The sequence below is a fragment of the Micromesistius poutassou genome, assembly GCF_964030765.1.
Source record: "Micromesistius poutassou genome assembly, chromosome: 10".
Classification (NCBI taxonomy): domain Eukaryota; kingdom Metazoa; phylum Chordata; class Actinopteri; order Gadiformes; family Gadidae; genus Micromesistius; species Micromesistius poutassou.
This window is the reverse complement of record NC_140280.1, coordinates 6,123,460-6,150,087: the sequence shown is the minus strand read 5'-3', so window position 1 is coordinate 6,150,087 and position 26,628 is coordinate 6,123,460. Positions and strand designations below refer to the sequence as shown.

The 26,628-nt window shown below is 42.9% G+C and overlaps 1 protein-coding gene, 1 long non-coding RNA gene and 1 pseudogene across 3 annotated transcripts in view; 2 read left to right on the top strand and 1 right to left on the bottom strand.

The window, feature by feature from the left end:
• Positions 1-1,675: 1,675 nt before the first annotated feature.
• Positions 1,676-26,049, top strand: LOC311354687 (carotenoid-cleaving dioxygenase, mitochondrial-like). Its single transcript, XM_084474516.1, has 12 exons — positions 1,676-2,538; positions 12,266-12,470; positions 12,781-12,992; positions 14,524-14,639; positions 15,471-15,573; positions 16,969-17,097; positions 17,483-17,643; positions 19,428-19,595; positions 20,125-20,262; positions 20,619-20,801; positions 21,323-21,433; positions 24,711-26,049. Exons 1-12 carry the CDS (start codon positions 2,511-2,513, stop codon positions 24,825-24,827), a joined length of 1,671 nt encoding a protein of 556 aa, XP_084330642.1. The 5' UTR covers positions 1,676-2,510; the 3' UTR covers positions 24,828-26,049.
• Positions 8,900-10,806, top strand: LOC311354910 (annotated as a pseudogene). The gene has a single exon. The product of its transcript is annotated as an uncharacterized misc_RNA (transcript).
• Positions 14,103-26,628, bottom strand: part of LOC311354688 — a 71,305-nt gene continuing 58,779 nt past the window's right edge. The window contains exons 4-5 of the long non-coding RNA XR_014637290.1: positions 21,375-21,490; positions 14,103-14,204 (exon numbers count right to left, since the gene is read on the bottom strand). This is a non-coding gene — a long non-coding RNA (uncharacterized lncRNA). The remainder of the gene's footprint in view (positions 14,205-21,374; positions 21,491-26,628) is intronic.

Here is a 26,628-nt window from a genome sequence, read left to right as displayed (position 1 = left end):
TAAGTTTCAGAAATGCAATGTAAACAAAGATGCAATGTAAACAAAGAGAAAAAGAAAAAAGTGGCCCAGTGATCAAGTACACACACACACACACACACCCACAGACCTATCTGCATGTACATACATACATACATACACACACGCGTGTACATATATATACATATACATACACATACATATACATACATATACACATATATATATACACACATATACATATATATATACACATATACATACATACATACATACATACATACATATATATACATACATATATACACACATACACATATATATATACACACATACACACATATATATATATATATATATATATATATATATATATATATATATATATACATACATACGGTATATACATATATATACATCAAGCAGAAGAGTGCCTAAGAGGATGTCTTCTCCCTTGCGACCAGTTTACCCAAGTACGAAGGTTAATATTATTGGTTGACTCTTAGGAAGGTAGGCCGGTGACCCATAGAGAAGGGTTTACATTTATATTATTATTAATCTTTAGTTTTACCAGGGTATTCACATTGAGACAGTAGTCTCTTTTACAAATGAGCCCTGGCCAAGAAAGACAGCACTTACCTAAAAGACACATAAAAACAGAGAAACAGATTTAGATGCCACTGAGGAAGGTGGGACAGCTGACCAGAGCACAAGGGTAAACATTTCGATTTGCCTTTAAGGAGGAAGGTAGGACAGCTGACCAGAGCACATTGTAGACATCATTCACTGGTGAGGTGGCTGAATCAAGCACAAAGGTCAATAAATAGATACTAATAGGTCAATAAATAGATAATACTCTGGAGAAAGGCAGGATGGCAAGACAATAAGCAAATTTAGAAAACAAGGCCTAAGTTATAAAATGAACAACATGTAGATTTTTCCATCACAATACACATACATACACACATACACACACATACATACATATATACGTATACACGCATGCAAAAACACACACACATGCATACACATACATCACACATGTTGTACAGATAATGCAGATCATTCTGCTGATTATGTTGTGGATAAAACCCACAATGTAATACTCATCAACAAAATACGAGAGGTCGAGAAGGACTGATCAAGGCTTTATTGTCACTGCACAGAGTAACAACATCACCTGAGTTGGTTTGCAAAGAACTCCCGAACGGTCGTCAGGACCCAAATTATATTCCCATTGTGTTGCTCTGCCAACACAATGCTCTAATCCTTCCCATTCCCCGTTAGCATTTATCTTCCCGCCTCCACTGTCCACAATACATTCAGTAATACAATATAGATACAGTAATACAGTCATTTTGCAAGAATTACATAAAAACATTGTAGTTACACAAAGTTATAGATTACACATTAGTTATATGAAGTGAGGTCTTTGATTAAAATCAATATACGCCTTGTTTATTAACCTGATCTTAAATCACCATGGCTTACCACATGTGTTTAAGAGATGAGCCCTGTAAAACCAATATTAATTTAAACAGTAAAACATGCATTGTAATAGTTAATAATGCCACTTTGCTGTGGCATATAGTCATGATCATAAAGCTGGTACTGTCTGACTTTAACAAAAGTAGGCCTATGAATTAATTGAGTGAACTCAGCCAGTTCACATTGCCAGAATACGCATCACGAGAACATAAGGAGGGGGAACCGCAGGAGAGTGTCTCCGCTCACCGTGATGTGAAAGAGTGCAGGCTCTTGTTGACCAAGGAGAGCCAGGTAATATCAAGTGTTTAACATTTGGCTTTGTTGTAACAATACATATCTTATATTATTGTATGCTGTACTTATAAGTTAACCTTATACTTATAATCTAAGTGAACTGAGAAATAGGCTGATATCATTGACTAGAGGAGTGTCTGTCTGGTGAAGGCCGGTCAGCCCAGGACCCTCTGAGGTGTTATGAATGACGAAGGGACAGGGCCCTCCCCACCCTGTTGACCCGGTTATTTTCTACTATTATTCCAAACATATGGCAGAGATATCCTTTTAAACCTTCATTATTTTCTACCATAGTTCTCATGCCTCGAACTTTACCCAGCTTGCCTCTATGTGACGTTAACAATAGTACAGACTAAGGATCGCTGAGCTTTTCATCCTGTTTTAGAGGGGGGAGTCCACAGTTCACTATAGACAGGTTTCTGGGAAACGTAACAGATGATGGGTACAGGGGGCAGAAAGCATAGACATGGACCAGCATAGAGACAGCAAGATGGCAAGGATTGCAGCCTTTCAAATGCAAATTACAATATAATTTCCTGAATCCATACTATGTGTTTCAATAATCGTGCATTTTGGATGCAGGCGCAGTCTACAGGCGCGATGTTGTTGCGTTGCGTAACAGCATTACGTCACACCGAGTCAGCGGGCTGCGCGCGCGGAGGATCTACTGCGCAGCAGCAACAACAACACAGAACTGACATGCATTCGTAACAAGCTATCGGAAGGCTTTGTTTATTCCACGCAGTATCATCATGGCACCTGTGAAGATGGATCGTCCAGGTAGGCATATCTTACATCCGTACAGCTTGTGTGGTCATTCTCAACCCAATAGTAAGCCTTTTTTTAAGTGGCCTTGGAGTGCAGTTACTGGGACGCATCATTACTAATGGTTTTATAAGTGATAGTTGGGCTACTTCTCAATTCTTGTTGATATGTTCGTCTATGTACATCGATCGTTTTATGTTGATTTAATGAAACAATGTTCCAATATTAAGAACACTTTATGTATATATTCCTTCAAGAAATTACGTAGGCTATTCTGCAGCTGTCGTTATGGTACAACAACTGGATTTAGTAGGATACTGTATGGTTTTCTGCTGAGCTGGAAGAAATTTGCAGCATTAATTGTTTGTAATCATTTTACCGTTAACTAGTTCGATCAATCAATTATGACTAATAATAACTAAAGATTAGTCATATTTGTCCGTACCATTAGAATACAAACAGATTTGGAGAAAGTAGCCTATACACACTAGCCGCGTTTACATGGACACTTCTGTTCTGAATAGAAAGTGGAAGAACAGCTCAATCGGAATAAAAAATGATCATATATACGCCTCAATCGGAATACAATTCTCTGATCGGAATAGAATTCTATGCGGAATAGAAGAGGTGGTGTAGTCCGCTATAATCGACATGTATACACTTATTCCGATTGGTTTGGGGTGGGTGCGGGTAACTTAGAGAGATGGCATCAGCAGCTGCGGTAGTTCGCAATTGGTCCGTCTATACTTTTATGCAACCCGAACTTGCACTGTCAAGGAAAATGGCTTTTTAGCCTGATTCACGTCTGTGTATCACTCTGCAAGTAGTCCGGTAACTTATCAAACCCAGCGGATTCGGTTGCTTAGCGACGTCAACGTCTTGGCGGACTATTTCTCTGCTGATCAACACTACGAATGGTAACAAATAAATTGTAAAAAGACACACCGTGTGAAGTTATTTTTTCGTTTCGGCAAGTAGCCGTGTAATAATGTAGCCTATAGAAAGTAGCCGGTTATTATCTTAAGGCTGCCCCACACTACACGATTTTTTTTATCTTATGCGATTTTTGAGTCGGAGTACACACACTTAACGAGAATCGCAGCCGATTTTTGCTCTCCGATCCTACATAAGATTAGAACACAAGACGGAACACCACACACTACAGGATAATCTTATCCGATTCTCGGCCGTGTAGGCTACGTCATCCAGCACGAGACAATAGATCGAGAGACAAGAGATTGTAGATCTAGAGCAGCGGTTCCCAAACTTTTTTTCCTGCGCACCCCCTTTACGTCCCAACCGGGTTGGCGCACCCCCGATCCCCACTTCAAAAAGAAGGAAAAAAACGCAACAAAGCTTTGTTTTATCGCCATATAAAGACTCATGTTTAATCATGCGCAAATAACCAGAACACGCATGACAATAACAACATCAACAATTAAAACTGCGCGCAGTGATGAACGGGACCTCGCGCCGGCTTGCGGCCGCATCACGTGCCGTCGTAACATGTGTGCTGGCAAGATGTGCACATGTTAGGACCGCACATGACGCAGCCGCAAGCCGGCACGAGGTCCCGTTCATCACTGCGCGCAGTTTTAAAAAAGCGCAGTTTTAAAAAAAATTTGCGCCGGCTTGCGGCCGCGTCACGTGGCGTCGTAACATGTGTGCTGGCAAGATGTGCACATGTTACGACGGCACGTGACGCGGCCGCAAGCCGGCGCGAGGTCCCGTTCATCACTGCGCGCAGTTTTAAAAAAGCGCAGTTTTTAAAAAAAATCGCGCCGGCTTGCGGCCGCGTCACGTGCCGTCGTAACATGTGTGCTGGCAAGATGTGCACATGTTAGGACCGCACGTGACGCAGCCGCAAGCCGGCACGCGGTCCCGTTCATCACTGCGCGCAGTTTTAAAAAAGCGCAGTTTTAAAATCTGTAGAAGCAGAGGTGCCCTGTGGTGTCCTACTGATTGTTTTGACATTAACATGTAAGACCACATTTAACTGAATTACATGTTCATTAACCCTACATCAATGATCCGATAAATTGCCTAGGAGGAGTTAGTTCAAATACAAGGCGACGGAATTCAAAAATGGCCAACTTTAATGGCATGTCATGGACACGCCCTTCAACGTACAATCACAAATAGCATGACTTTGGTTCAGCACCACTCCATGACTGTACTGACCAATTTTGAAGCAGATCTGATAAATTCCCTAGGAGGAGTAAGTTTAATACAAGGCGACGGAATTCAAAAATGGCCAACTTTGACGGCATGCCACGGACACGCCCTTCAACGTACAATCACAAATAGCATGATTTTGGTTCAGCACCACTTCATGACTGTACCGACCAATTTTGAAGCAGATACGATAAATTCCCTAGGAGGAGTTCATTAAAATACAAGGCAAAAAAGTGAAAAAAATTCAAAATGGCCGCCAAAAGTGAAAATTAGAAATGCAAATAGCCGACTTCCTGTGGGGTTTGGGGCATGGGTCCAAGAGGCTTTTCTGTAGGTATGGGCACATTGTACGTGAATACTGAGTTTCATACATATTGGTGAAACGTGGCGCAGGGGCTGCTTTTTAAAGTTCCTGTAGGGGGCGCTACAAAAAATAGAAACACGAATTTTGGTATGTGAGCTATGGGCACCAGTTTACACGTGTGCCGTGAATTTCATATTCATAACTATTACGGTCTTCCGCACAGTGATTTTGAGGCTCTGGCGGCCATGTTGTTTTTTAAATCGACTTAATTTTTGGTGAGCAGTTAGAACTTTGGTACCTAACGGCCACTAAGTCGGTCCCGCTGAAATCAAACATTGCGTCTATGAACTGTGGCGATTTTAGTGTCAGGCCACGCCCATTTCGATGCCACGCCCCATTTGAAAATATGTTGACTTCTTGTTCAGAATTTGATTCTGAACAACTTTTGTATTGGGGCCAACATCATAGGCGTCCAACTTGACGTTGATATGAGCAATTAACTATTTTCGAGGTTTCAACCACACCCCTTTTAGAACTCGTTGATGCTCTAAACTTTATTGTACAGACTAATCCTTAAATCAGATTGAAGATAATGGGCCATATATGATATGTGCCAAAGGATTTTGGTCACAGTCGAAAAACCTGGGATCCTTGGGGAATTTACTGTTTTTAACTAAATTCAAAATGGCGGAAAATATGGCTACCGGAAGTGCTAAGTTAGTATCTGCAAATTTCTTCATTATGAGGATTTGCATATGTGTGCAAAGTTTCATGAGTTTAGGTCCAACCGGTGACGAGTTATGCTTGTGCAAACGTTGAAATTTTGGCATAGTTGGTATAGCGCCACCTAGGGGCGAATGTGAATTTGAGGGCTAGAATATCAAATTTTTCACCAGTCCCACAAAATGCACCAAGAAAAAATGAGTTTTCGAATATGTGCAGGGGGGGAAAAATGCAGTCGAAGATGAGGGAAAATAAGAATAAGAATAATTAAAACTGCGCGCAGTGATGAACGGGACCTCGCGCCGGCTTGCAGCCGCCACTACGAGGTCCCGTTCATCACTGCGCGCAGTTTTAAAAAAAAATCGCGCCGGCTTGCGGCCGCGTCACGTGCCGTCGTAACATGTGTGCTGGCAAGATGTGCACATGTTAGGACCGCACGTGACGCAGCCGCAAGCCGGCACGAGGTCCCGTTCATCACTGCGCTCAGTTTTAAAAAAGCGCAGTTTTAAAAAAAATTCGCAAATTTATGTAATCTGTAGAAGCAGAGGTGCCCTGTGGTGTCCTACTGATTGTTTTGACATTAACATGTAAGACCACATTTAACTGAATTACATGTTCATTAACCCTACATCAATGATGCGATAAATTGCCTAGGAGGAGTTAGTTCAAATACAAGGCGACGGAATTCAAAAATGGCCAACTTTAATGGCATGCCACGGACACGCCCTTCAACGTACAATCACAAATAGCATGATTTTGGTTCAGCACCACTTCATGACTGTACTGACCAATTTTGAAGCAGATCTGATAAATTCCCTAGGAGGAGTAAGTTTAATACAAGGCGACGGAATTCAAAAATGGCCAACTTTGACGGCATGCCACCGACACGCCCTTCAATGTACAATCACAAATAGCATGATTTTGGTTCAGCACCACTTCATGACTGTACCGACCAATTTTGAAGCAGATCCGATAAAATCCCTAGGAGGAGTTCATTCAAATACAAGGCAAAAAAGTGAAAAAAATTCAAAATGGCCGCCAAAAGTGAAAATTAGAAATGCAAATAGCCGACTTCCTGTGGGGTTTGGGGCATGGGTCCAAGAGGCTTTTCTGTAGGTATGGGCACATTGTACGTGAATACTGAGTTTCATACATATTGGTGAAACGTGGCGCAGGGGCTGCTTTTTAAAGTTCCTGTAGGGGGCGCTACAAAAAATAGAAACACGAATTTTGGTATGTGAGCTATCGGCACCAGTTTACACGTGTGCTGTGAATTTCATATTCATAACTATTACGGTCTCCGCACAGTGATTTTGAGGCTCTGGCGGCCATGTTGTTTTTTAAATCGACTAAATTTTTGGTGAGCAGTTAGAACTTTGGTACCTAACGGCCACTAAGTCGCTCCTGCTGAAATCAAACATTGCGTCTATGAACTGTGGCGATTTTAGTGTCAGGCCACGCCCATTTCGATGCCACGCCCCATTTGAAAATATGTTGACTTTATCTTGTTCAGAATTTGATTCTGAACAACTTTTGTATTGGGGCCAACATCATAGGCGTCCAACTTGACGTTGATATGAGCAATTAACTATTTTCGAGGTTTCAACCACACCACTTTTAGAACTCATTGGTGCTCTAAACTTTATTGTAGAGACTAATCCTTAAGTCAGATTGAAGATAATGGGCCATATATGATATGTGCCAAAGTATTTTTGTCAAAGTCGAAAAACCTGGGATCCTTGGGGAATTTACTGTTTTTAACTAAATTCAAAATGGCGGAAAATATGGCTACCGGAAGTGTTCAGTTCAAGAGACTTTTTTGTTCATCATGAGGATATGCATGTGTGTGCAAAGTTTCATGAGTGTAGGTCAAACCGGTGGCGAGATATGCTTGTGCAAAGTTTGCACTTTTGAACAGTTGCTATAGCGCCACCTAGGGGCGAATGTGAATTTGAGGGCTAGAATATCAAATTTTTCACCAGTCCCCACAATTGCACCAAAAAATTTTGAGTTTTAGAATATGTGCAGGGGGGGAAAAATGCAGTCGAAGTCGTGGAAAATAATAATAATAATAATAATAATCACGAGGGTTTCAATAGGGTCCTTGCCATGTTTGGCTCGGTCCCTAATAAACACGAGGGTTTCAATAGGGTCCTTGCCAAGTTTGGCTCGGTCCCTAAATATACAACAAATAGGCCACGGGAGTACAGCCAAGGGACACGACTGACGTTGTGTGCAAGATCTGCTCATGTGTGATACGCGCAATAGACGGGCAGACGACCGATCTACATGACCACTTTATGCGCCTCGCAGAAGTTAATAGAAATGATGATAAACAAAATATCACGGAGCATAGAGCAGGATTGTGAACGTTTACAATGTATCATGCCAATTTACAATCTGCAAAATGTGTCTGTGTTAGGATATTGATGCTGCGCGCCTCCTATTTGCAACGGAATTTGTTTAAGATATAAAAACATTTAATTTAACACACACGCACTAAAACAGATATTTTCGTTTTTAAATAAATATTTGGAAACGAAAATTGAAAAGTATTGAAAAGTAAAGAATTGAATGCGCTTTGGCATTATGGAGCACCTTCGGGTCAGCGTGTGTGTGTGTGTTTTGCGTGTGTGTTTGTGTGTGCGTGCGTCGCTATTATGTTGACTACACACTCAACATGCCGAAAATATCTAACATGTTGGATAACCCCGATTTTGAGATTTTCGTCCCGATTCGGCTGCCATGGGAACGCCACCCCGATTCTCGTAAGGGGCAAATCGGCCACGATATCGGGACATTTATCTTGTAGTGTGGGTTCAGCTTAAAATAAGCCCCTTAAAGCTGACCCCACACTACAAGATAAATGTCACGATATCGTGGCCGATTTGCCCCTTACGAGAATCGGGGTGGCGTTCCCATGGCAGCCGAATCGGGACGAAAATCGGCCAAGATTATCCTGTCTGCCGTAGTGTTCTAAGATAGAATCTCATAAACTTCAGACCACCCGATCTCAAAATCGGGGTTATCCAACATGTTCAATATTTTCGGCATGTTGAGTGTGTAGTCAACATAATAGCGACGCACGCACACACAAACACACGCGCAAAACACACGGGGTCGCCCTGTCGGGGCCTACCGTAATTTCCCGCATATAGGCTGCATCATGGATAAACCGCAAGCCTTTCATTTATGTATTTAAAAAAGCAGAATAAGCCGCACCCATATAGGCCACACAAGTTTCAAATGCGCTAATTATGTAATGAATAGGCATATAAAACCCTTCAGCCAAGTGATCACTGCAAATCGATGTTAAACTTGAACTTGCTTTCCCCCCCTTTAATGGTGCCTTCTATTGGTGCCTTCTATTTGTCCACCCGACTCGATCTGCGAGTCGGATTTACGAGTTACGAACCGGAAGTTGCAAATAGAACGCCCCCGAGGTCATAAAAACGACTCGTCAACTCGTCTGAACTCAGAGGACCCCGAGTTCAGTAACAAAGATGGCTACTCCGAGCATCACATGTAGTAAACATTGTGGTTTTCTACTATTTTAAGCACTTGTGTTTTTGTTGTAACCAAATGAAGAAATCGAATATATAGTTTGTTTCTGTCAACCTCAATTGCTTGATTCAACAATACTTTTTGGCACTTTGACTACCGGATCAGACCGCAGCAAAAGCCTTGGACTTTCCTATCGCCAACATGCCTCTGTACTCGGATGTCTCAGGCACAGAGACTGGGAAATGCACAGACTGCACCAAACTGCAACAGACAGTGGCTCTATTTGAAACGAGGCTAGCAGCATTAGAAAAATGCAAAGGACTCCTCCAGGATACAGTGCCGATGGGTGAGTTTGCTGAGCTAGCTCAGACAAATACACAACAGGATGATCAAAGCTACACTGTATCCTTCCCGAAGCTGGACAAGAGAGAGACAATTCCAACTGCCTCTCATTGGCACAGAGTCGGCGCTAAGCCCAAACAACATTCCAAAGTGAATCAACAAGTTCACTCAACGCCAAATGCTAAGCTTCCCAAAGCTAAAATCAGCCGGATTAGCCAATCGCTGAAGTTTACCATGCCGCTGAAGAACCGGTTCCTGCCACTCCAGGAGTCCACGAACGCGCCTGCCACCCATGCACCCCTAAGCCCCGAGATGCGTCCAGACGGATGGTGTGGACAAAGACCGACCATGACCCTGTTGCCAGAGAGGCCAGCTGCGCATGCATCTGCCACCCGGGCACCCCTGAGCCCCAGGATGCGTCCGGACGGACGGTGGGGACAGAGACGGAACAAGAACAGTCGCCACGGAGTCGAGCTGTGCATGCGTCTGCCACCGCCACCTCAAGCCAACAAGGGCCCATCTCACAGAAAGCAGATGAACCAGACACTCTGATTGTAGGAGACTCAACCATAAAGGATATAACCGGTAAGAAGATCAAAACATGCTACTTCCCAGATGTGATGGTTAGTGATGTCAACCAGAAACTAACCACAATTATATTGGAAAACCCCAAAATCTCACAGGTTATTGTGCATGCAGGACTTAATGATATTCGAAGAGAACAGTCAGAACTTCTGAAGAGGGATTTTACTGAACTATTGGACACACTGGACAAATGACACGTTAGGTCATTCATCAGTGGACCCATACCAGCAGTTGACAGGGGAATAAACAGATTCAGTCGTCTACTTGCACTGAATACATGGCTTTCAAGAGTCTGCAATGAAAGAGGAAGGGGCTTTATTGACAATTTCAACTTGTTCTGGGGGCGCAAATATCTTTTCAGAGCAGATGGCCTACACCCAAACAGGTTAGGCTCAAAACTTCACAAGTAATGTTGACAATCTTCTCTTCTCACTCTCCCACCATGAGAAGAAGCGAGACTACAGCCTCCCCCACACATCTACTGTCCCACTATCTGACACACAGATAGCAGACAGACCACAGACCTTGAAGAGAGACAACAGCCTGCCCAACACCATCGACAATATGCCTCCCCCCTTTGCCTCTGACCTCCAGCTGTCCCCCGTTGATGATGACCACCAGCCTCATCTCTCCCATAGCCACAACGACAACTCCAGTTCCACTGTCTCCTCCCTTTATGATTTTCCAGATGAATTTAAGAAAATGAGAAATGTTGGCATCAAAATTGCATCTGCGTCAATGAAATAATCAGCCCTTAATTGTCAGCCTTTTTCTCGGCCATCCAATCATAGGGCTTTCATTCGTTTACGTTCACCATCTAAAAATGCGCGCAAAGCTGTGTTCGAAATCGTTTCCTATTCCCTCACTCACTATTCCCTATATATTGTTTATGATATAGTGAACTATATAGGGAACGAACAAACGAGAATTCGGACACTACGCTGAACATTTCTGAACGTCATTTGCGTCAGTAAATGCGCCCGCATTGCATTGTCGTATACGGGAGTAACATGGGTAATAGGGTCCGCGGGTGTAAATGTTGACTGTGGGGGGGGGGGGGGGCGATCGGGATTGTTGACGCGGGGGGGGCGGGGGTGGACCGTGAGAGTTGGCAGCTCTGCCTGCGTTCAATAAATGTGATGCGCAGATGCAGTTTTGCGCAAGTTTAAAAAACGTCCGTGTAGTTTGTCAGCTGTGATAAAATGCCTTTAATAAATTCCTTTATGTCATAAATATAACATGCCTGATTAATGTTTGTATGGTGCATCTAATCTAGGCCTATCTTATTTTCAATCAAATTGGTTTTGCCCGCCCATTTTTTTCTGTGCCCACCCATATGGACATTTATGACTACGCTACTGGTAGCCTATTAGGGGTGGGAATCACAGGGTACCTCACGATACGAGATACCAATAACGCGATACAGCGATTCTGAAATAATCAATATATTGTTAGGCAATCCTATAACGATACATCAAGATATATGTCCAACGATGAATACAAAATGACTGTGAAAAGGTACTGGATTTCGGTCTTTATTCATGGTCCAAACTGAGTTTTTCAGTTACTCATCTTTGGTTAGTTAACTTCTAGTTCCCTTCAAGTTTCCTTCATTCATGTGTTGAGTGCCACCTCGAGGAGCAGGGAAATCGGTTTAGAGTGCCCTATTTTATTAATGAAAATATAGATATTTCGGGTATTTCCTGTCTAACGCTTCAGGAGTATAAAAATGCCATAAAAATGCCAAGTAAATTCTTAAAAAAACAAAGAAAAACATTTTTTTATTGAAAATATTATATTGATATTTAGTGCCAGTTTATCGATTCTCGTATCACACGAAGAAGGGAAACTATATATTTCAGCATCTATATTTTGTCCCACCCTTACTGTGTACCCCGGTGCAGGTGTCAGCTCTTCCCCTACAGATAGTGTGACCAGATCCCAACAAACCAAATGTGGCAAGAGTATGTTTGTGTGGGACATGCTGAGGTTTAGTCTAATAAAGTATAAGTCTTTCAAACCTAAAAAAAATGCTAAGCTTAAATACTCGATGTGTAAGCCAGGGCGAGTTTTTTTGTGTCTATATAAACCACCTTGCTTTCTACGCAGATGACACCCTGCTATCCGATGGCAGTGGGGAGAAGAAGAGTGCCTCATGGGTACTTAAAGGCCTTGAGTGCATTGCTCCCCTGGTGCGCTCCGTGGAGGAGACCCCCGAGCCCATCCCCACCACCGTACAGGGGACCATCCCCTCTTGGATCCACGGCAACCTGCTCCGCAACGGACCGGGGAAGTTTGAGTTTGGGAACACTCAGTGAGTCCTAAACAAAAAGTGATACACATAATTAAAAAAAAAAAATTCTTTACCCAAAATATTCTTTACTGATATACTGGCCACAAATGACTGAAATAATTGGACAATATTGTAAAAAATGTGTAATATCATTCATTATCAGTAGATCAAGTGAAAAGTACAGATAGTAACACCTTTTTTGTGCTGTCATTCACATAACAATGTTGTTGTTTTTGTCTGTTGCAGCAGTTCCATATGGCAATCTGTATCAGCCCTAATCCTCTCCCATCCTAGGAGTAACAACGCCTTGAATGTCCCTTCCCCTCCGCAGCTACAACCACTGGTTTGACGGCATGGCGTTACTGCATCAGTTCAAGATCGCGGCGGGAGAGGTGACCTACCGCAGTCGCTTCCTGCAGAGCGACTCCTACATGAAGAACAGCGAGAAGGACCGCATCATGGTGTCCGAGTTCGGGACGCTGGCCCTCCCCGACCCCTGTAAAAACTTCTTCCAGCGCTTTCTCTCACGCTTTGAGATGATCCGTAAGTGACCGCCTGAAATGAGGACCGGAAAGGTTGAGTGTTCCTATAATAGAGGGGTTAGATACTGGATACTGTGTTACTAGGGGTTAGTTACTGGATACTGTGTTACTATAATAGAGGGGTTAGTTACTGGATACTGTGCTACTATAATAGAGGGGTTGGTTACTGGATACTGTGTTACTATAATAGAGGGGTTGGTTACTGGATACTGTGCTACTATAATAGAGGGGTTAGTTACTGGATACTGTGTTACCATAATAGAGGGGTTAGTTACTGGATACTTGTTCTGGGTTCAAAATGTAGAATTTGTGGTGGCATTGGTTCTTATCCTGTTTTAACATCAAGCTGCCTTTTGACAGATTGCTGTGTGACTTAAAAATATATACATGTGAAACAGAACCACGCAACATGCTCTGAAATATCACAGATTGAAGACATGTGACAGGGTGTGTATGTTAATATATACACTATAGAAGATGGCTGTTTGGAAGAGCGCCTATGGCCAGCTGTGTTGTGTGCAGGCCTACTCTCTCATTCAGCTGTGTTACGTCAACTACACAGTTTTTACACAACGTTTCAGGAGTTTCACTCTCACAAGATAATTTCCAAGACGGTCCGCAGCCTAGATGTAGGTATCTGACCCCTGACCCCCACCTGCCCTGGATAAAAGCCTGTGCTAAAGGACAAAATAAAACAAGAGCATTGTAAAAAATAAATCACAAATATTTAAGCCACAACATGCTCATGTCTTCTGTCTGAAGAAGTCAGTGAGTGTGTTTCATAGCGAGTGTTTTTCATAGTGAGTGTGGTTCATAGTGAGTGTGGTTCATAGTGAGTGTGGTCCATAGTGAGTGTGGCTATAGTGAGTGTGGTTCATAGTGAGTGTGGTCCATAGTGAGTGTGGCTATAGTGAGTGTGGTCCATAGTGAGTGTGGTCCATAGTGAGTGTGGTCCATAGTGAGTGTGGTCCATAGTGAGTGGTCCATAGTGAGTGTGGTTCATAGTGAGTGTGGTTCAGGTCCATAGTGAGTGTGGTTCATAGCGAGTGTGGTCCATAGTGAGTAGTTCATAGTGAGTGTGGTTCATAGCGAGTGTGGTTCATAGTGTTTGGTTACATTTATTTCCCTGGGCCTCCTGGTTGTACAGCGATGATGGGAAACAGATGTTCCTCTTTACATCCAACACTAGCACGATGCAGCACCCAACCAATGTCTGCCGGGAGAGAAGTCACATGAAACACAAAGAATGTTTATGAGGGAATGGCTGCAGTCTTGAACTTGAGACTCATTCCGGTCACATGCTATGAATGCTACGTTAAGTGCAAGTTCAGCATTCCGGCGAGCAAACAAGGGTGGATCTCTGGAGTCCTCCTCATGTCACTAAACAGCTGTGTTGGCACACTGAGCGGGCAAACTCCTTCAATTAATACATGTATGAAATCAACTGAACCTGAAATAGAACTCATATATATAAAGATAGATAGATAGATAGATTGATCTGCACTATAATGTTGTGAATGATCTGATTGCAGAGCCCACGGACAATGCAAGTGTGAGCTTTGTGAAATACAAGGGAGACTACTACGTCAGCACTGAGACCAACTTGATGCACAAAGTGGATCCAGAGAGCCTAGCATCGATAGAAAAGGTAATCATTAACCCCAAATAGAACACATAAGAGCATCTGTTATTTACTGTTCTCTGCACGCAATTCACAACTGATTGATCATGCTTTTGGTGTTTTGGATCCAGTGGAATGCACGCCCTCTCCCTCTACTTACTGCAGACTCTGTGGACACTTTAACAGTGTCCACAGAGTCTGAGATATCTGGGCGTATCCCCTTTAAGAGTAATGTTTTCATGCAGGCTTTGGGCTAGCGCTATGCTGGTTGTACTGTATTTTATGTCTTTTTACTCTTATGTGTTTTTTATTGTCTCATATTTATTTATGATTGTGAAGCACTGTGGGACCTTTGTCTCTAAATTGCGCTATATGAATAACCTTTACTTCTATAGTTAAGGCCTGGTTGCTAAGACCTCAGGTTGATTGTTGAATTGTTGATGTTGTCTATGTCGACAAGCATGTCAACATAGACACAGACATCGACATAGACATGCTGGCCCAGTGGTGCGGTCCAGATTGTTTTTTCTGTGAGCACTATTGGGGAAAACTCCCTATCCACGGAAGTTACTATTTGTTCACTTCTGTTGTAAAGAAAACAATATACAGTTTTGGGAGATGCTAATCACTCTTCTGGAATATAATGGATATCACTGGCTAGCCAACTGCTTAATTCCTGAACGTATGTACACCGCGAGCAGTGGTGAGCTTAACAAAAATCCTGGCTGGTTTACATGTCAACAACTAACTAAAATCGGCCAAATCCTTTTGAGATCATGCTTTCTTCTGCTAACAAGTCAACCAGTCATGAGTTAAGACTTACATTTAGGGTTTTCGTATGTCTACATTGCATTACAGGTAGACTGGAGCAAGTTTGTGGCTGTGAATGGGGCCACTGCCCACCCCCACTACGACCCAGATGGGACGGTGTACAACATGGGAAACTCGTACGGGAGCAAAGGTGCGTGCAGGCGGGCTGTGGGCATTGGAAGCTCTCTCGACATAAACATCAACAAACCCCATTCCAAATACTGGAAATAAGAATAGCAGCAGCAGCAGGATTGTGTGACATCACGTTTGTTACCTTGTTTATGTGTGTGGGTGTGTTTCTGTGTACGTATGGAAGTGTGTGTTTATATTGGTTTTGGAGTCATCTTGTTTTTGAGCAAGAGTTGTATTTGTTTGTGTGTGTAAGGGTGTGTGTGTGTGTGTGTGTGTGTGTGTGTGTAAACACCTGGGGCCTCATGTACAAAGCTTGCTTACGCACAAAAAAGCTGCGTAAGCAACTTCTTACGCAAACGTTCGGATGTACAAAGACTGACTTGACGTGAGAAAGTGCGGTTCTCCACGCAAACTAAATGCCTGGCTTACGCACATTTCTGCTGCATTTTGTCAGTTGGCGGCACATAGAGGCAATGCAGCGCAACAACATTAGGCCTACTCGATCACGAGTCATGAAGTAATATTGCAATATGAGGTTATACGTGATCTTAAATGCACTTCAATCATGCGTTATTGTTGTCGAGACGCATAATGTGACACAGTTGTTAGGCTAAACTTAAACAGACCCATAAAACTAAATTGTCAATATTGGAATTAAAAGGAAATTAAAAGGAAGCAATATTATTTTCAGTGATGGCTTGTTTATTAAACGTTACATATTTTCCGGACCACTGGGCTAATTGATTTCTCTTCACGCATTTGTTGTGAAATTATTGACTGCAATATTTTTATGTGATGTTGAGTGGAGTAAGCACAAGCCATTGTTACTTAAAATAAATCCATCAATGAACCAGTCGGCCAATTTCGAATTATGTACATGTTATTGACACCTTGGGTGTATGGGAACAACCTATCGTGAGCATGCATCCAAATAAATGAGAATATAAAAGCATACGCAAAATGTGGCTATAATCGATGTGTGTGTGTGTGTGTGCGTGCGTGTGTGCAGTGTTGGCCTTGTTAGAAGATATTCAAAATGAATGGGTGTTCCGCGACTATTATGATTTTTTGGCTTATGTTGATGACTGGCTTATCAGCCGATTCAGATTCCCAAGAGCTATCCTCTTGGAACTATGTATTTCTCCTAACGAGGGCACTACTGCAGGCCTATTTATACTAATTAGCATATTAAATGAGGGAGGAGACTGGGCGGAGAGTCAGGCTTGTGCATGTGCGCTCAATTTCACGTTAATTGGGATGTACAAAGAGAATCTGCGTGAAATCTTGCTTACGCAAGGATTGATACATCCAGATTTTTTTGTGCGCAGCAGCTTTCCAGATTTTGGCGTCCGCAAAGTTTTAGTCGGAAATCCACGCAAGTCTTAGTACATTAGGCCCCTTGTCTTGCTTGTAGGTGCACTGTACAACATCGTGCGGGTCCCTCCAGAGAAGGCGGACTCTACTGAGACTCTGCAGGGAGCCACAGTGCTGTGCTCCATCATGCCTGCCAACAAGTCCCACCCCTCCTACTACCACAGCTTTGGTGAGTCACCAGGTGCCCATGGCCTGGGAGAACCACCAGCTTTTTTTCTCAGATTCCTGCTTCTCGTTTCACTTGCTTTCCTCTGGGCAGCGTAGTGAGTGATTAGTTATCATGATCATTTTATGAAGAAAATTCTGGCTACATTTCACAACCGTACTTGATCAGAAGGTAACAAATACAAAAAGGTGTAATCGTTAAGAAATGTATCCTATCCCAAACATATGGTGTTTATATTCCATTATCAACACCAAGCTTGTCATTTGAACTCTTTCTTTCTTTTTGTCATTTGAACTATTTTTGCTTTTTAGTCGTGGGAAGTTTGGAAGTTTCTAAATGCGTCTTTTAGCTCATCATTGGTCTCTGTTCTCCGTCTGTAATCCCGAAGCAATGTCAGAGAATTACGTGGTGTTCATCGAGCAGCCCATCAAGATGGACCTGCTGAAGATCGTGACCTGTAAGCTGAGGGGGAAGGCACTGAGTGAAGGCATCTACTGGGACCCCAAGCAGGACACCGTGTTCCATCTGGTGGACAAGAAGACAGGCCAGGTGGGTGGAGGCTGCAGGCCGCACGGACAGGGGAGACCTCCAGCATGTACACAAGAGCCATGGGTACTGGCCTGAGCCAGAGGGGTCACCAGCACAGAGCCTGTCAAGTTAACAATATATAATATTAAGTAAGCAATGTTGAATAAGAGGTAATTGATTCATTATTTTTTTCTGATTGCTTAGGCACGACCTCTGAAATATTATGCTATTTTTGCAAAACACCAATTACACCTTGATACACCAAACCAGGAAACAAGAAGACAAACAATAAGAGTTAACCTCAAACATATCAGGAAACCAATTTTTTTGCGTTAAAACCTGCCTCCTCCACATATATAAGCTCATGTTCCTGTGCATCTGCTTCTAGCTCCAAGACTCTCTGAAAGACACAAGACAAACAAATGTAGAGACAGGGATTCCTCAATATGATGTTAATACATTTGAATGATTTTAGTGCTAGATCCATCTTGTTGTGAAAGTACGGTACAATATCCTTCAAGTCAAACTGCAGCACTGAGTTACTGGCCGGTTCTCATCTCAAAATATCCGGGTGATATCAGTGTACAGTGGCTCAGATTTAGTAGAGCCTGTGGCCCCGCCTCCATCATGCTCATCCTATGATTGACAACATGGTCAACCAAAGACCCTCTGATTTCATCAATTATTGTTTTCCTAAATCCTCTTCCTCCTCCTCGTCCTCTCCTCTCCCTCATCTTACTTCTCCTCCCCCTCTACTTCTTCACCTCCTCCTCGTCCTTCTCCTCGTCTTCCTCCCCCCTCCTCTTCTTCACCCCCCCACATTCTCATCTTCTTCCTCCTCCTCCTCTTCATTCTTGACCTCCTCTTCCTCCTCCTCCACCTCTTCCAGCTCCACCTCCTCCTCCTCTTTCAGCTCCTCCTCCTCCTCCTCTTCCAGCTCCACCTCCACCTCCTCCTCTTCCAGCTCCTTGTCTTCCTCTCCTTTACCCCCTCTTACACTCCTCCCTTATTGGCCTCCAGTGTGGTCTTCAACCAAACGTCTACCTGTAGCCTATTCATATATCTCAAGCTCTGATTTTGAAATCAGTGAAACAGTGAACTGTTTGCCCATGTCAATGTGGTTTCTAGAAGTGTGTAATCAAATGACAAGCTGAGTGTAAAGCGGAGACAGGCATTCAGTTTCACTCACTTGGTAAATGCTTTGGCTGCAAGGACTAATGGTCACTGTTGGTGTTCAAGCAGTCAGAAAAATCTGAAGGAATCAGTCATCCCAGATGAGGAACTAGGGGATGTGAAAATACTAGCTGCACTAGTACTAGGCAAAACTAGGCAAGTTTAGTTATACAGTTCATTTAAAACAGTGATAAAAGGAAATACCAAACATAAGAATAAAGAATACAATGCACAGGAAGGAAGGCTTTAAAAGAAAGAAGCTGTGAAAATAAACACTTTGAGCCGAGACTTAAAAGTGGCTAGATTTAGGGCAAACTTTAGGAAGTTTCTACCAGCTGGTAGCTGCATAATGATGAAGGCAGCCTCACCATGCTGCTAGTAGTTTTCATCAGACAAACCGCAGTGAGGTCATGCTGGCCTCTATGCTAGAATTCCAATCCTTTGCTTCTTTGCACATTCTTCAACCATGTCATGCACAGTATGACCTCAAGCGTGCAGTGTGTGTGTGTGTGTGTGTGTGTGTGTAGCCATGTAATCGCAGCCAGGCGTGCAGAACAGATCCAGGCCAGGCAGGGTGGAGTGAAGAGGCGTTGGCAGTGTGCATGTGATGTAATGTGGTGTCGTTTCTCCAGGCGAGCTCGGTGAGGTACCACACCAAGGCCATCTCCACCTTCCATCAGATCAACGCCTTCGAGGAGGACGGCTTCCTAATGCTGGACATGTGTTGCTCAGAGGACGGCCAGGCCATCAACAACTACCTCATCCAGAACCTCCGCAAGTCTGGAGACGCCCTCGACCAGGTCAGCCAATGAGATGCTCTTGATCGGGTCAGCCCATGGTTAGTCTTTGTCAGGTCGGCCAATAAGACGCAGTCTATCAAGTTAGTGAGTAATATGCTCTCTTTCAAATCAGCCAATGAGATTCTCTCCATCAGGTGAGCTGATGAGATGCTCGCCATCAGGTCAGCCAAGAGGGTCTCAAGGGTCTCATCAGGTCAGCCAATCACCCTGAATGCATGGAAGCCAGTATGACACACTGGCAAGAGCCAGGTTGGGGATTTGGCCACCTGGATCAGCACAGTGCCATTGGATCTTTGATTGACCACATGGGAGGTCAGGACCTCGGTCTAACGTCTCAACTGAAAGAAAGTTCTCTCTGAAAGACGGTGTCCCTGTCACTGTCTGGGGCATCGGGCATATTTAATTTCATTGCATACTATTTCCCCCCGACAAGCCCTGCTTAGCTTCCCCAAGAACCCAGCAGCGCACCTCAGATAGCCTTTGTGCTTGGGTCCCCAGGATATCTGCTGATGATGTTTCTGTCCTCCAGGTTTATAACGATATGGCCAGAGTGTTCCCCAGGCGCTTTGTCCTGCCCCTGGGCGTCACCAGCGACACCCCGAGTGACCAGAACCTCAACACCAGACCGGACAGCCTGGCCACCTGCGTGAAGACCGGCCAAGACAAGGTGAGCAGAGTCGCAGTCGCAGTTGAAGATAAAATAAGATGATCATATATAGAGGGGGATACTTTGTTCTCCTATTGTGCAAAGATCAATAATTTTCTTAGGATTCAGAGTGGTGTTCCAGTGTGCGTTAATCTCACTCCTTACAGTGAAAATGTTCTTTCACCCTCCAGAACAAAAGTTACACTACACTACGGCTAGACATGTGCCCTGAACTAACCCAACCGTGCGCAAAAAAGACTATGCTGACCTTTGTTGACAATGACACAACGTGTCAAAACAATAAACGAATATCGGGTTGTGCCTTTACAGTAGCTCATATAAAGAGGAGGCTTAATAATATCTCTCTCTGTGAGCAGGTGCTGTGCGAGCACGAGGATCTCCACGGCGACGATCTCCATGACTACGGAGGCCTGGAGTTCCCTCAGATCAACTACGGCCAGAAAAACACGCGGCCGTACCGCTACTTCTACGGCTGTGGCTTCAGACACCTGGTGGGGGACTCTCTGCTGAAGATGGACCTCCAGGACAAGTCCCTCAAGGTGGGCTGGGAGGGGGGGGGGGCCCAGATGGTGTCTTTACATTCTACATTAAGGGGGTCTGGCTGACGCTTTTATCCAAAGTGACTTGCGGAGTCAACCACGCAGGGCGACAGCACAGCTCGTCAGCGACAGTCAGGGTGAGGCGACTGGCTCAGGGACACCTCGACACTCTAGCCAGGAAGAGCCGGGGATCAAACTACCAACCTTCCGGTTACCAGTCAACCCGCTCTACCTCCTGCGCTGCTGCCGCCGTATTTGTTATAAAGAACACGATACACAGGCGTCACGTCCAGCGTCACAATAATTAAATGCGTACATTGATCCTCAACCGCCTTGAATTGCATCTTAAAGTTAGCGATACTAGCAAGAGCTAACTAAACACACAGGAAATAAGGAATAGTGTGTTGAGTTGACGTGTGTGTGTGTGTGTGTGTGTGTGTGTGTGTGTGTGTGTGTGTGTGTGTGTGTGTGTGGGGGTGTGTGTGTGTGTGTGTGTGTGTGTGTGTGTGTGCGGTCCGCAGGTGTGGCACCAGCAGGGCCTCTACCCGTCTGAGCCGGTGTTCGTGCCCTCACCCGACGCCGTCGACGAGGACCAGGGAGTCATCCTCTCCGTGGTGCTCACCCCCTCACAGGTAAAGCTGAGCAGCGTGTGGGCAGGATCCATGTCGGAACTCAAGAGACGTGGACCCCTGACACCAAATGTACACAAAAACGCCAAGCGATTAAAAAGGGTCCTCGGGCAAATGGAAACATTGATCCATAGTTGTCGCAGTCATTCAAACGCACTGCTGAAAAGTGGTCGGTGTGTATCACAACCCATTAAAAGCAAAGCGCAGCCGTGCCACTGCTATCTGCACATGAGGCAGTGACAGTTTTTAGGAAATGAAACATGACTTTTTACATAACTTGATAATGCATTGAAAATGCAGAAATAAAATATGGGTACTCAGTGGTTATAATAATAATAATAATAATAGATCGTTATTTTACAGTGCTTTTCTTGGTACTCACAGACACTTTACAAAAAGGAATACATACAGACAGTACAGACACCCAAACAAAAGGCAAATAAACAACACTACAACAATAGACAACACATTAAGAGAGAGAAAGAGGGTGGAAGATGGCAGAGGATGATTTGTGTTTTTGTAGGTGGTCCTGAAGAGATGGGATTTAAGCTGACTTTTGAACGAAAGGAGTGTATCAGAGTTTCGGATGGCCAGAGGGAGGGAGTTCCAGAGGGTTCTTCATAGAATCCTGACAATGTGCTCGTGCGTGGAGCTCTGTCTCAGCAGCGGCGGCGGCCCAGAAGGCAGAGGTCATCAGCCCTTCAGCTCGTATCACCTTGATGTTTCTAAAAAACCCTTTATACAGAAACCCAGAAGAGCAGCTCAGGGAGAATGATTATACGTGCATTGGGGATACTTTGTTCTCCTATTGTGCAAAGATCAATCATTTTCTACTTATTTTTTGGACATTAGGATTCAGAGTGGTGTTCCAGTGTGCGTTAATCTCACTCCTTACAGTGAAAATGTTCTTTCACCCTCCAGAACAAAAGTTACACTACACTACGGCTAGACATGTGCTGTGAACTAACCCAACCGTGCGCAAAAAAGACTCTCAGGACAAAAGTGGCGAGTGTCCATCCATGTGAGATGAATAGAAGTTATTCCCCCCCCCATCCGCACAATATAGAGAAGACAGGAGATGAAATGCCCGCGGAGGCGACGCCGAAGCCCACGGTTCTCTGAGCTGAGGTCCACAGAACAGCCATCCCAACCCGCTAGGTAGAAACACACAACCCGCTGGAAGCGTAGGAGATCATTTAGGATAGCACCAATGGGAAATTTAACTGTGTGTTCTGTCTGCATACAATACATTAAGGAGGCCTATGCCAAATATAATAAAGGTTTCTGATATATTCGTGTCTCTCCGATTGTACCTTATACTGGCCAAAACAATAACTGTGGGTTCCTCTTCTCTCCGGGCCTCTTCAATGCACGTAGAGTACGGCTAGAGTCCTCAACAGCGGTTTGTTGATCATTTGTTCCTATAATTTTATTTAAGGTGGTTAATAGAAAGGCACCGCAGTGATTTGAGTGGATGATATTCGCTTGCAAAACAAAACAGCTTGTTGGTTAAGGACAAATTACTTTCAGATAAGTCTGGGCATTGGACAATATTTCACACAATTGGAGCACTGATATTAGTTTTCATCGTGTGGTTTTTCTAATATCAAGGGCATCGAGTGGCACTTGAGAATGTGTGAAACAATGTAAAATGTGTAAACAAGACTAATCTGATACATCTAGGCTCTCAATGAGCTATTGAGTTTAGAAAGTGAAACAGGGGAAATATTAAACCCCAAACTAAAGTCTATCCGAGACAAACCAAATACATAAAATGCCTCTTAAACAAATTTACGGTATCAAATTCTGCGATAGGCTATAATATAAAATAAACTCAATAACTCTCTGTTCTTGTGACGGTCACACATCGCCATACTGCAGAGTAGAATTCTCAACTGCGTCATTCATTATTATGTTAGATCAATTTGTTCTTTCATATAAATATATAAATAAAAAGGTTAATGTCATTATTGCCATTTTTATTATATTCTACATTATCTCCTAGTAAACAATGTAGGTCTTCTCTTGTGTGACCCCTCTTGAAAAACAGTACAGCCGATCTGTCTGGAGGTGTGATGGTAACTAATAGGCCTGTGTGACTATAAATACATAGATAAATCTTCCAAATGCATGAGAATCAAAGTCTAATGTCTAAACGAGCCGTGGTTTCTCAAAACGCTAAATAAAAGGGTAATTAAAAGAAAATCCAAAAAAGATTTCAGTATACCGCTCACACGTAAAATACACAAAAAATAATATACAAGCACACAGAATGCAATGTCATGGACACAAGATCAGGAAACATGGACCATGTCACATTTAATGAAATAGTGACATAATGACTTGGTTTAGAGATGATCAGAGATGTTGTGTCTGAGACGGGTTGGGTTCTCGCACTCTCGCTTTACCAAGGAGGAATATACATATTTGGTCTGACCAACGCAGGCTGGGGGAAAGCATTCTAGTCGTCCCTAGCAGATAATGGACACGATAGGTTTGTTGTGCTTTGTGAAAATAACACCACACACACCTACAAAAGCTGTTATTTAACACCACACAACCCTAAACTTCTTTTCAAAGTAAACTCATGAACTAACAACGCCATTAACAGCGAGCAACTTTTGAAAAATGTCCACGCAGAGTATACGGGTGATATAAGTTCAGGTAATGAAGCGATGTGTGGGTAAGAATAAAACCTTTTACGACCACACGCGTTCCTGCTGATGGTGGCTATCGGAGGATATTTATCAAGATTTTTATAGGGCTGTTGGCTGCAGAAAGAGAGAATTACAGGCCAGGGTTGTAGCTTGGCGGACGGAACAATAAGCAGGGAGACTGCAGACGTAAGCGCGCGCTGCTCTCAGGACAGCGGATACACACTGCAATATAGTGGCTCATAAATTGGATGCACTATAATCTATGGAGTCTTTCCTTTTGGGCATTTGTGCTGTATTTTTTTAAATGATTTATATGTTATTGCAGAGTTGAATCAACTGAATTGAATTGCTTGGGGCGGCTGACTGCAGGGTTAAGCACTATACCGATATAATGAGTTGTAGAAGGAAAACAATGGGTGCATTTTAAAATGCTTAAGAAGAGAAGCTCAGATGTTTGCCTTGGTGAAACAATGGAACCATGTTTATACTTTTTTTTTTTTTTTTTTATTATTTATTCTATTTTTATATTTGAATAAAACAACCAAACCAAATTTCAAGAATTACCATTGTGTCAACCAAAATGAATTATATCGTTAATGCTATCATGTCTTATGTTTTCATAGGATAAAGGAACCTTCCTCCTTGTCTTGGATGCCCAAACATTCGAGGAGCTGGGAAGAGCTAATGTGCCGGTCAACATTCCCTACGGATTCCATGGAGCCTTCAACCCAACCGCCTGAACATATCGGTCCATGCCTCCTAGTGTCGATGTGTCCCTGAGCAAGACACTTAACCCTAACTGCTCCTGACGAGCTGGCTGTCGCCTTGCACGATTGACTCCGCCGTCGGTGTGTATTAACCGTTGTAAGTCGCTTTGGATAAAAGCGTCTGCTAAATGCCCTAAATGTAAATGTAAATGCAAACTGAACCCACACTGACCCACATCCAGAGTGACAGTGTTATCAGCCTATCACAGCTCTCTCAGATTGGGACTCTGGGATAGGCCAAACCAGAGGTAGGACAGAGAATGTATTAAACATACAATTAATCAACTAATAATGAACTTATATTGTCATATTTAGATTAGACACAATGATTGTCATATTGCGATTCCTAGTTCAGTTTAGTCTGAATTGTGTGTACTGCCTTACAATGACACAATTTTAGATTTTAAATAGGTTGATATGAAAGATCTGAGTGATATCAGAGCTTGGTACTATACACATTTATCAGGTATCATACCTTGACCTAAGTGCTGCATTTTAAGCATTTTTGATTGACTAGCAGAATGTTTTCAATTGAATAAGTGAAGTCATGTTCAAAGTGATAATACGTTCCGTAGCTCAGCCAGAGCTGCTTTAGCTGATCACTGTGATCTCAGCCATCTCTGAAGGCTGATTTGACATAATGGCTTTATATTATTGAATCATTGTAATCGCTGCAATGATTTTTCATTGTAATCTCTGTAATGATTTACATCAAACATACATGTTATTAGTCGTATATATGTCGTAACCACTAGGTACAATAGGGTAATTCTTTTGAACTGCTTAAAGGTACTTTGACTCTCAGTCTCTCAGTGTACGTATAGGACAAAAACAGGTCAGTGGTTCTTTTTATGTGACACATCTACCAAAGTCGCCTCATTGGCCACCATTGGCCCTGAGACAATCTGACTCCAACCGAGACTTCCCATTGGATAAATGATAGGCTTAGCAGCTGCAGGACCCTTTGCCAACCCACACACCCAAGTGCCTGAGGAGTACAGACAATTGTTTATATGCACTTGAATCTAACTGGGGTTCAGCCAAATCTACCACTTTTTCATATACATATTTTTTTTATGCAATTTTTGTATCCACTGTATGATTGAATATTGTGTTTAAAAGCTTTATATATTTTACTGAGAACTGCATGCATGTAATAAAATGGATCATATTCTCATGTTTGGAAGTTTTAATGTAGAAATCGAGTTTTCAAACAGCTAATATTTAAAATGTCTTTCAAATCACAATCGAAAGTCTATGTGGCATTTACCACATTTGCAATGGTTAATGATGTATTCTTACAAAACAAAAATTATTTTGTGGAAAAATGACTAAATTAAACAATGTGTTAAGTATATAGGCCTACTGTATGGACCATATACCACCTCTGCAGAATATATTTTTAGACAACATACATACATACATTTAATAGTATATTTAAATATTCAACAGAATAATTATGATTGAAAGATAATCATTAGCATTAACTTTGACAAAGAGAAACATTTTTTCTTTGAAAATAGTTGAAAAAATTGCTCTGCAGTGCATGCTGTTGCCTGTAACTGCCACGCGAGGGCGCTCTATATCTTGCTATGACCCGTCGCTACATGAACACGCACTGGCTTGCACAGCAAAATCGTCTTAATAGCTTAAACTCGACAAATTCACGATTATTTTGAAACTTTTAAATATTGCATCCGTGAACAAAAACACGTATTCATATAAATATTATCATTGTGTTTTGAGTCATAGAGCAGAGTGCCAGTCACTTGAT

Bases quoted from the DNA above. Each gene is read 5' to 3' on its own strand.
- LOC311354687 (XM_084474516.1), top strand. From the start codon at position 2,511: ATGGCACCTGTGAAGATGGATCGTCCAG. The intron at 17,098-17,482 runs GTGAGTCACCAG...GTAATCCCGAAG, and splicing joins CTCCTACTACCACAGCTTTG to CAATGTCAGAGAATTACGTG. The intron at 21,434-24,710 runs GTAAAGCTGAGC...ATGTTTTCATAG, and splicing joins TGGTGCTCACCCCCTCACAG to GATAAAGGAACCTTCCTCCT.